General features: G+C 40.5%; 1 protein-coding gene across 1 annotated transcript; it reads right to left on the reverse strand.

Annotated features, from left to right (window-relative positions):
- Nucleotides 1–3,178, reverse strand: LOC107625320 (putative TPR repeat-containing protein At1g05150). Its single transcript, XM_016327937.3, has one exon. The coding sequence runs from the start codon at nt 2,646–2,648 to the stop codon at nt 231–233; it is 2,418 nt and encodes an 805-aa protein (XP_016183423.1). The 5' UTR covers nt 2,649–3,178; the 3' UTR covers nt 1–230.
- Between the last annotated feature and the right edge of the window lie 8,545 nt (nt 3,179–11,723).

Genomic DNA, 11,723 nt, shown 5'->3' on the forward strand with positions numbered 1-11,723 from the left:
TACACAAACAATAATAATGAACATAGAAACATGATCAATGCAAATTTTCGAAGTTCAGTTAAATGTTTTACAATATAAACAGTTACTAAAGCACAACCTGAAACAATTATTATACACATGAGCTAAGATATTCCACACTGAAAAAGCTAGAATTAACAAGACGGATAATACACAGCGGCAGAACCATGAAAAAAATAAACATCAGGAGACAAAAAATTGAATTCATCTATCTACTGGTCAGTACGAGGTTGCAAATTAAAGCACATACACTTATCTTTCATAGCTTCAGATTCACTTGCATACTCTTTGAATCTGTATTCTTCCTGCTTAAACGTGGAAGGAACCTTTCCCTGACTGTAGCATTGGTTACACAAACTAAAATGAGATTTTATCTCCTTGAACCGGGAACCGATAATTGGGTAGCGACAAACAGCACACACGCTGTTGCCATGTCGATTTCTATCCCCTGCTTCAAGCTTCACCAGAGTAGGCATGATGCCAAACCCCCAATCTGGATCATCAAACATAACAAGAAACTCGGAGAAAGACACCATTGAAGTATCCGATTCTCCATGAACTTCCATTAATTCACTAACCCCTTGTGAAGGAACATAAATAGCCCTTAACAACTTGATATATGTTGTAGCATCAACTTTCCTAACGCTAGCACCGTCTTCATTCATGGGACGCCAAACAAGAGCATCAAAGGCAACCCTTTTGCGTCTTTCCGGAGGACCGCCACAAATAGGAGCGAGAATGGCAAAAAACATTCCCAGATCCACTCTGCCTGAGCCACTTTCATCCAAAACAGAAAGTATCCTCTCATTTATGGCTTTTACTGCTCCTTGAAAAGTCTCGGGCTTTAAAAAATTAAGTAATCTGTGAAGAATTTCTTCCAAGTTTGGCTTCCGAATGGACTTTTCTGGAACACCACTGCCTGAATACGACACTGGCACATCATGTTCACTCATTTCCTTCTTCAAAAGCTCCACACTGCAACGATTTAACCTAGAAACCCTCTGAAGTGCTCTGATTTGCAAGGCAGTTGCTAATTCCTGCCTCACAGTAGTCTTGTCTCCAACAACCTTGAATTTGGATGGTTCAACTTCAAGATACGTTGACTCCCCAGAAGAACCTCCATTAGTTTTTGTCTTCTTTTTCTGCAGCTGCTTCAGATGTGCTATCGCATCGTGCAACTCAACCCTATTCGTCATTTTCAGCGCTTCCTTCAAAGATTTCTTGGCTTCTTCATTCTCCCCAGCTCCCAGCAATGACACAGCCTTATTCAGCTGTGCTCGCCAATGATTTGGCCAAACGGCTAAAACCCGAGTGTACATCTCTGAAGCCCTCTGGAACCTACCAAGATCCATATAAAGCCCACCCAAATTGTATAGAGCATCTACATGACCAGGCTTCAAATCAATAGCTTTCTGAAACACCTCAATTGCCCTCTCATCGTCATTCATGGCATGCAAAGCCGAAGCCAAGTCACAATGCGCATCAGCATAATCAGGCTTCATGAAAATTGCTTCCTCCAACGCCTTCACTGCGGCCCTATACTCCCCTACACCGAAAAGTGCACTACCTAGTAGCTTCAATGCTCTAAAATGAGTGGGACAAAGAATTGCAGCCTCCCTATAATATTCACAGGCACTCAAGACCATACCTTCACCTTCCAGCGCAATCCCAAGGTTGACATAAATCTGCGGTAGCAAATAGGCCCACTGATTCCCGCCTGCCTCAGCTGCCTCCAAAGCCAACAGGTACTCCTCCTTGGCCTCCCTGTACCTGCCAAGAACATACAAACAATTCCCAGCCCTAAAATGTGGCCTCACATCCACAGGCTGCAACTCACAAGCCCTCTTGAAACTCACCAAAGCCTCCTTGAACAACTGATGCTCATACAAAACTCGCCCAATCGCCATGTGTCCATCAAATGCCTCTTCCCTTGACCTAGCAGCATCTGCCCTACCCCTCAAAACCCCTAATTCCTTCAAAAACACAGCATAATCATGTCCTGATTCTTCCCAAAACACCCTTTTCTCCGAAATCTCTGCGGAAGGCCCCAATTCCCGGGACCAACCGGCATCTGAATACGCATCAAAATTCTCCCCTTTCAATTTTCCATCTTTTGCCTGCTTCGTCCTCAGCCTCTTAATTAGAATCTCCAAATCGTCCACAATCTTCCAAGTGTCGTCGAACACAATCCCGTGGTTTGGCGACACGGCCCAAGCCGCCGTCCGTTGCTTCTTCTGCGTCTCCACCGCCATCCTCTCGTCTACAATGGACGAAGACGAGGCCTCGGACGCAGCCGCCGCCGAGGAGCCCTTAGCGGCGGCCGCAGCCTCCTCGAGGTTGAGCTCGAGGCCGAGTGCGTCGAAGTCCCTGTCCACGTCGCCGGCACCGTCGTCGTAGGTTCGGAGGAGGCCCTCGTAGGTGAGCCCCTTATCGCCGTCAATGAAATCGCCATAGGTTCGGAAAACCTCGTCGAGAATGGCGTTGATCTGTTCGTCGCTGAACTTCACCCTAGGGTTCACTGCCACAACAAGCGAAGCCATTTCCTCCCTATTGAGACCACCGTCGCTGTTCGCGTCGAATTGCTGGAAAATTCTCCGAACCTTCTCGGATCTCGTGCCCCTCGTCGCCATTTCCACAGCCTCCAAATCGACACTTGGTGGTTGTTACGGTATTTCAGGTGGTTTTGGGCTAAGAACAGAAAAAACCCTAATTCTTTTTTTTTTCCCCCAATTTTCCTAAATTGGAACCCTAATCAATTTGTTTAGGAACATTTTTGGGATTTTGGAGGGTGATGGGCTCAAAAATCGTTACTTGTTGTTCATGATAATCATGATGGATGGTGGGTGTGGGGGGTTGGGGAAATCTGAAAAGGGAAAGAGGGGCCAACATTGAAGGATGCGATTTTTTTTTTTTCTTTTACTTTTTTAAAGGGGGTTTGAAATTAGAAAGTAGAAACCCTTAATTATTTTCTAAAACTAGGATTTATTTTACAATTGTCAATTGGGATTCAAAAATTGTTTAATTGTTGTTGATAACGGTGATGAGGATGGGCGGGTGTGTGTGGGGGTAATTCGAAAGGGGGCAGAAAAGGCAATCGGGGACCAATTCAAAAAAGCCATACCTTTGTATTTGGAATCTTAAATTGATTTTGGAGAAATCATTAGGATATTGATATTGATATTGATATTGATACCAGGTTAACTGTTTATTTTGGTTGTTAATCTCCGCTTTGCCAGAAGATCATTTTTTAATTTAATCTCTCTCTTTTTTAATAATATTGGGTGATCAAATTATTTGAATAACTAAATTTAATGAAATTAGTTTAATAATTTATTAGAATAATAAATATCAATTAAAAAAGAAAAAAATGTAGAAAAAATATCAAATTTAGTTAAAAAAAGTGTTCACTTAATATTTTTTTATAATTTTTATATGATTTTTTTTATTTGTGATTTTTGTCATTTTTAAAGGAGATTTTTTTTTTAAGTTTGTTTTTGTTTCTTATATGAAATTCTGGATTTGTTGAACAAACTCAGTAGTGAATTAAGATAATCTTTCTATAGTAAATTCAAGAGTGGATAGAAATAATTTTTTCATAACAAGCTCAAGAGGTGATGATTTTTAAAGATTTTGTGATACATGCTCAGAAAAATAATTGGGACATTCTAAAGTAAAAGGGCAGAATAAGAATTTTACACTTTTAGAAGGCTCTATCACTAGAGAACGTGCGAAAAAACTCAAGGAGAGCTTTAGAAACTTGGCAGCACTTACGCATAAGGAGTTACATCAAGTTCTAACCAAAGAAGAATGGGCAAGACCCATTGGGTTAAGACAGGACAACAAGAAGCCTAATAATGTTTTTCAAATTCAATGAGAAGCATAATTTATTATTAAATTTCGAAAATTTAGGCCTTTGTTTTAGTTTGTTCTACTGTTAGAGTTTGTTAGAAGATTTGTTTAGTTCTGATTTGTTTAGTAGTATTTTTTTAAATTAAAAATTTAAATCAAATCTGATTTAATTCATTAAAGATCAAATCTAATTTAAATTTCAAAATCTTATATCATCTTTTTTAGTTTGTTAGGGGCCTATTTAAACACCTTTGGTGGACCATTTACATAAATTTTAATGAATAAATTTTTCGTTGCTTTCAGCACGTTTTTATTGTGTGATTAAGTGAGGTGAGTACTTTGCTTTGCTTGTTGTAAGAACCAGAGTTTTCACGTAAAATCGCTTTAGTAAAAATAATAATTTTTAAGTGCCCGGAGTAGATTCAAAATTTAGAAGTTTTAATTTAAAAAAATAAAGGTTAAATTTGATTTCAATGAATTTTTCTGAATTGAAAAATGTATATTTTTCGAAAAGTTTTTGTAAAGAAATGCATATTGGCGCTTAAGCTGCCAGTACCGGCTCTAGTCTGTCCAGTACCGCATATTTTGGAAAATAAGATTTTGTAAAATAAGATTTTGAAAATTGATTTGTTGTTTTGAAAGAACAAAAATAATTTAGAATTGAAAACCAGGCACTAATCTTAAAGGTTTTGGCCCAAAGTAGGCCAAACGGACCAAAAACACTTAGCAGGTTGGACCGGGCCCAAGTCCAACATATATATGCCCTAACTAATGAGCTTTGAGCTCATTTTCCATCACAAAGAGAGAGAGAGAGGGGCGCGGTTTGAGAGAAGAGAGGAGAAGAGGTGATGTTAATATTCATCATCACCTTCCGAGAGCCATAACTTGAGCTACGGAGCTCCGATTGACGAGCCATTTACGGCCACGCGAAGCTCTCGTCAAGCTCTTCGTTTCTATCTAAGAAAATCTGGTAATAAATTTCATCTCAAGTTCCCGTTTCCTGCCCTAGTTTTTGTGCATTTTAGGTTTGATTTTTGAGTAGATTTTGTGATTTTGCTTATTTAGGTGATCTCTAGTAGCGGGTAATTGTCGAGCTTTACCCCAATTACCATTGGATAAGGTAAGAAACCTCTATATCCTTGTGGTTTAGTGTAGTGTGAGCTTTAGTTGTTAATGCATGGTTATGTTGTATGTTTGAAACTTGTTTTTGGAGTTGGTTGTGGCTTTTGGTTTGGCTTTGGTGGTTTGAAGCTTGATGGAAGCTTGTTGGAGCCAAGCTTTTGGTGTTTGTGCTTATTGAGAGTCGGCCAAGGTATGGTTTTGGTTTTCTTTATGTAATATGTAATGTTTCTGGACACTTAGGCTAGTTGACCTTAAGATAGGATTGAATGTTTAGGTGTATGTTTAATTGTATATAAATTTGATGTTTGATGATAAGTTGTATGGAGGTGGGTGATGAATGTTGTGATTTATTATTGTTGATGAGGGTTTGATGATATTGATGATGAGTAGGAGGTTGATAAGGGGTATGAGAGTTATTGGTGTTAATGATATATTGTGATGTTGGTTGATGTTGATGAGTGTGTATGTTGATTGTGGTAATATGAATATTGGTAATGATTGCTAATATTGAGGTTAATTGATGAGGAGTATGAATATTGATTTTGATGACAATTGGTGAAGGACGTGAGTTTTATGAGGATAATTTAAGGAATAAATATTATGATGGTTTTGGTTAATGTTGGATATTGTTTGGTAATAGTTATTGAAATTGATGAGGATTTGTAGTGGTTGTTGATGTTGTTGTTGGTTGATGATGATTATGAGTGTTTATGATGGTTTTGGATGTTGATGATTAAGGATTTTAATGGTGTTGAATGGTGTAATTGGGATACTATGGATGGTTGAGTTGGGAGAAGAAGGGTATGGACTTCTATGTTGTTTTGGTATTATTTAGGTTGTGATTAGTTTGGTTTTGAATTAGGAGTTTTTAGGGCTATCCATGGATCAGATCATATCCGCAGATCCACGGTATTTACCGCATCCGATCTGATATTTGCGGATATGATCCGATCCGCAGACTGATCGGATTGGATAGGATCCGATCCGCACCTGTTAAGGATCGGATCGCGGATTTCTGTGCTGTATCCGCGGATCTGCAGATCCGCACAAAATAATTAAAAAATAAAAAATAAAAAATATATATACGTTAGTTACTTTGTGTTGCAGCCACCTAACATAACCCTAATCTCATTTTCACATTTTGCACTTCACGTCTTCACCCTTCGTCCCTTCCCTTCCAGCCTTCCTTGTTCCTTCCTTCACGGCGCTGAAATGTGAAAGCTTGAAACAAAGTGAAACCCAAATCTCCAGACCCCAATCTCACCCATTCACCCCCAATTTCTGAAACCGTTCACCCCGCCGTTCACCCCCTAGCCCCCAATCTCTCAGACTCTCACGGTCTCACCTATTCTGCCGTTCACCCCGCCGTTCACCCCATAACCCCCAATCTCTCAGACTCTCACCTATTCTGCCGTTCACCCCACCGTTCACCCCCTGACCCCCAATCTCTCAGACTCTCACCTATTCTGTAGTTCACCCCGCCATTCACCCCGCCGTTCACCCCCGCCGTTCCTGCCTGCGCTGGTCGGTTTTCTCGTCAATGTTGACGAAGATGTTCAGATCCTTGAGCAGGCTGTTATGGTGTTGAATCTTGGATAGTTGGATCTGGATCTGGATAAAATCGAAGACGGCGAGCTCTGGTGGAAAACCTTGATGCTCAAGAACCAGAGCAACACTAGCAGCAGCTGCTTGGATTCTCTGGTGGAAAACCCCCAATCTCTCACCCCTAGGCCCTAATCTCTTCACCGTGTTCAGGATTTCAGGTAATTTTCATGAGTAACCTGTTGAATTGAAATGCTCTATTTCTCTGTTCTGTATTTGGACTCAATTTTTTGACTTATTTTCAATACATAATAATAACCTGTTGTAATTTCCCTTATTGTTATTGTGTTTTTTAAAGAATTCTGCTCATGTTATTGTTTATATGAATTATGTGAGATGCTGGTGTTCTATTCTATGTTTATATGATTTATGTAATTATGTGAGATGTTTCTTGTAGGATTGTGTTGCTTGAAATGGCTGATAAACAAGCAGTTACAAACAATACAAGTGGATCTGAAGTAGGGAGCATTCCTACTCCACCAAATGTTGCTGCATCGACACCTACTGAGTTAGCAAGGGGAGGGAAATCAGTGACTAATCCAGCCTCAAGTGATGCTCCTACTGCTGGGACAAAGACACAGACAGGCCAGTGGTGCACGAAATTGTGATCATCAACAATGGCGCCAAAGGACTTGGAGCTCTTAAACGTGAATCACACTTTGTCACAATTTCGCACAACTAACCAGCAAGTGCACTGGGTCGTCCAAGTAATAAACCTTACGTGGGTAAGGGTCGATCCCACGGAGATTGTCGGCTTGAAGCAAGCTATGGTCATCTTGTAAATCTCAGTCAGGCAGATTCAAATGATTATGGAGTTTAAGGTGATGAAAATAAACATAAAATAAAGATAAAGATACTTATGTAATTCATTGGTGGATTTCAGATAAGCGTATGAAGGTGCTTTGTTCCCCTTGAACCTCTGCTTTCCTATTGCCTTCTTCCAATCATTCATACTCCTTTTCATGGCAAGCTTTATGTTGGGCATCACCGTTGTCAATGGCTACATCCCATCCTCTCAATGAAAATGGTCCTGATGCTTTGTCACAACATCGGCTAATCAGCTGTCGGTTCTCGATCATGTCGGAATAGGATCCATTGATCCTTTTGCATTTGTCACACGCCCCACAATCACGAGTTTGAAGCTCGTCACAGTCATCTCTTTCCAGATTCTACTCAGAATACCACAGACAAGGTTTAGACGTTCCGGATCTCAGGAATGGCTGCCAATAATTCTAGCCTATACCACGAAGGTTCCAATCCTAGATTAGAAACCCAAGAGATACGCATTCAAGCTATTGCTAGTAGAACAGAGGTGGTTGTCAGGCACATGTTCATAGGTGAGAATGATGATGAGTGTCACGGATCATCACATTCATCAAGTTGAAGAACGAATGAATATCTTGGAGAAGAAATAGACTTGAATAGAAAAACAATAGTACTTTGTATTAATTCATGAAGAACAGCAGAGCTCTACACCTTAATCTATGGTGTGTAGAAACTCCACCGTTGAAAATACATAAGAACAAATAGTGTAAGCATGGCCGAATGGCCAGCCTCAAAGGTCTAAGGACTAAACGTCCCCAGATGTAAAATACAATAGCAAAAGGTCCTATTTATAGAAAACTAGTAGCCTAGGATTTACAGAAATCAGTAATTAATGCAGAAATCTTCTTCTGGGCCCACTTGGTGTGTGCTTGGGCTGAACATTGAAGCTTTCATAGTTTCATATGTAGAGACTTTTCTTGGAGTTAAACGCCAGCTTTTGTGCCAGTTTGGGCGTTTAACTCCAGCTTTTGTGCCAGTTTTGGAGTTAAACGTCAGAATTCTTGAGCTGACATGGAACGCCTATTTGGGCCATCAAATATCGAGCAAAGTATGAACTATTATATATTGATGGAAAGCCCAGGATGTCTACTTTCCAACGCAATTGAGAGCGTGCCAATTGGGCTTCTGTAGCTCCAGAAAATCTACTTTGAGTGCAGGGAGGTCAGAATCCAACAACATTTGCAGTCCTTTTTCAACCTCTGAATCAGATTTTTGCTCAGGTCCCTCAATTTCAGCCAGAAAATACGTGAAATCATAGAAAAACACACAAACTCATAGTAAAGTCCAGAAATGTGATTTTTATTTAAAAACTAATAAAAATATAATAAAAACTAACTAAAATATACTAAAAATAATGCCAAAAAGCGTATAAATTATCCGCTCATCACAACACCAAACTTAAATTGTTGCTTGTCCCCAAGCAACTGAAAATCAAATAGGATATAAAAGAAGAGAATATACAATGAATTCCAAAAAACATCTATGAAGATCAGTATTAATTAGATGAGCAGGGCTTTTAGCTTTTTGCCTCTGAACAGTTTTGGCATCTCACTTTATCCCTTGAAGTTCAGAATGATTGGCATCTATAGGAACTCAAAATCCAGATAGTGTTACTGACTCTCCTAGTTAAGTATGTTGATTCTTGAACACAGCTACTTTATGAGTCTTGGCCGTGGCCCTAAACACTTTGTTTTCCAGTATTACCACCGGATACATAAATGCCACAGACACATAACTGGGTGAACCTTTTCAGATTGTGACTCAGCTTTGCTAGAGACCCCAATTAGAGGTGTCCAGGGTTCTTAAGCACACTCTTATTTTTGCTTTGGACCTCGACTTTAACTGCTCAGTCTCAAGTTTTCACTTGACACCTTCAAGCCACAAGCACATGGTTAGGGACAGCTTGGTTTAGCCGCTTAGGCCAGGATTTTGTTCCTGTGAGCCCTCCTTTCCACTGATGCTCAAAGCCTTGGATCCTTTTTATCACCCTTGCCTTTTGGTTTAAATGGGTATTGGCTTTTTCTGTTTGCTTTCTTTTTTTTTTTCCGTAAGCTTTTTACTGCTTTTTCTTGCTTCAAGAATCAATCTTATGATTTTTCAGATCATCAGATAACATTTCTCTTTTTCCTTTCATTCTTTCAAGAGCCAACAATTTTAACATTCATAAACAATCAAATTCAAAAATATGCACTGTTCAAGCATTCATTCAGAAAGACAATAGTATTGCCGCCACATCAAAATAATTAAACTGTTTTAAAATTTGAAATTCATGCACTTCTTTTTCTTTTTCAATTAAAAATATTTTTCATTTAAGAAAGGTGATGGATTCATTTTCATAGCTTTAAGGCATAGATACTTAGACACTAATGATCATGTAATAAAGACACAAACATAGATAAACATAAAGCATAAAAATTCGAAAAACAGAAAATAAAGAACATGGAAATTAAAGAACGGGTCCACCTTAGTGATGGCGGCTTGTTCTTCCTCTTGAAGATCTTATGAAGTGCTTGAGCTCCTCAATGTCTCTTCCTTGCCTTTGTTGCTCTTCTCTCATGGTTCTTTGATCTTCTCTAATTTCATAGAGGAGGATGGAATGCTCTTGGTGCTCCACCCTTAGTTGTCCCATGTTGGAACTCAATTCACCTAGGGAGGTGTTGATTTGCTCCCAATAGTTTTGTGGAGGATGATGCATCCCTTGAGGTATCTCAGGGATTTCATGATGAGGAAATTCCTCATGCTCTTGTACATGAGTGGGATCTCTTGTTTGCTCCATCCTTTTCTTAGTGATGGGCTTATCCTCATCAATGAGGATGTCTTCCTCTATGTCAATTCCAGCCGAATTGCAGAGGTGACAAATGAGATGAGGGAAGGCTAACCTTGCCACAGTGGAGGACTTGTCCACCACCTTGTAGAGTTCTTAGGATATAACCTCATGAACTTCCACTTCCTCTCCAATCATGATGCTATGTATCATGATAGCCCGGTCTATAGTAGCTTCGGACCGGTTGTTAGTGGGAATGATTGAGCGTTGGATGAACTCCAACCATCCCCTAGCCACGGGCTTGAGGTCATGCCTTCTTAGTTGAACCGGCTTCCCTCTTGAATCTCTCTTCCATTGAGCGCCCTCTTCACATATGTCCATGAGGACTTGGTCCAACATTTGATCAAAGTTGACCCTTCTAGTGTAGGGGTGTGCATCTCCTTGCATCATAGGCAAGTTGAATGCCAACCTTACATTTTCTAGACTAAAATCTAAGTAATTCCCCCAAACCATTGTAAGCCAATTCTTAGGGTCCGGGTTCACACTTTGATCATGGTTCTTGGTGATCCATACATTGGCATAGAACTCTTGAACCATTAAGATTCCGACTTGTTGAATGGGGTTGGTGAGAACTTCCCAACCTCTTCTTCGGATCTCATGTCGGATCTCCGGATATTTGCCCTTTTTGAGCTTAAAAGGGACCTCGGGGATCACTTTCTTCTTGGCCACAACTTCATAGAAGTGGTCTTGATGCACCCTTGAGAGGAATCTCTCCATCTCCCATGACTCGGAGGCGGAAGCTTTTGCCTTCCCTTTCCTCTTTCTAGAGGTTTCTCCGGCCTTTAGTGCCATAAATGGTTATGGAAAAACAAAAAGCTTTAGCTTTTACCACACCAAACTTAGAAGGTTACTCGTCCTCGAGCAAAAAAAGAAAGAAGAGAGTAGAAGAAGAAGAAATAGAGGAGATGGAGTGGGCTTGTGTTTTGGCCAAGGGGGAGAAGTGGTGTTTAGGTTGTGTGAAAATGAAGGAGTGAAGATGGGTTTATATAGGGGTGAGAAGGGTGTGTATGGTTCGGCTATAGAGGGTGGGTTTAGGAGGGAAAGTGGTTTGAATTTGAATGGTGAGGTAGGTGGGGTTTTATAAAGGATGGATGTGAGTGGTGAAGAGAATGGTGGGATTTGATAGGTGAGGGGTTTTTGGGGAAGAGGTATTGAGGTGATTGGTGAATGGGTGAAGAAGAGAGAGAGTGGTGGGGTAGGTGGGGATCCTGTGGGGTCCACAGATCCTGAGGTGTCAAGGATATCTCATCCCTGCACCAAGTGGCGTGCAAAATGCTCCTTTCTGCCAATCCTGGCATTAAACGCCAGGCTACTGCCCATTTCTGGCGTTTAACACCAGCTTCTTGCCCATTCCTGGCGTTAAACGCCAGTCTGGTGCCCTTTTCTGGCGTTAAACGCCCAGAATGGTGCCAGACTGGGCGTTAACGCCCATTCTGCTACCTTTACTGGCGTTTAAACGCCAGTAACTGTCTCCTCCAGGGTG

Source organism: Arachis ipaensis, chromosome B2, assembly GCF_059453495.1.
Source record: "Arachis ipaensis isolate K30076 ecotype BB chromosome B2, ASM5945349v1, whole genome shotgun sequence".
NCBI classification, from domain to species: Eukaryota; Viridiplantae; Streptophyta; class Magnoliopsida; order Fabales; family Fabaceae; genus Arachis; species Arachis ipaensis.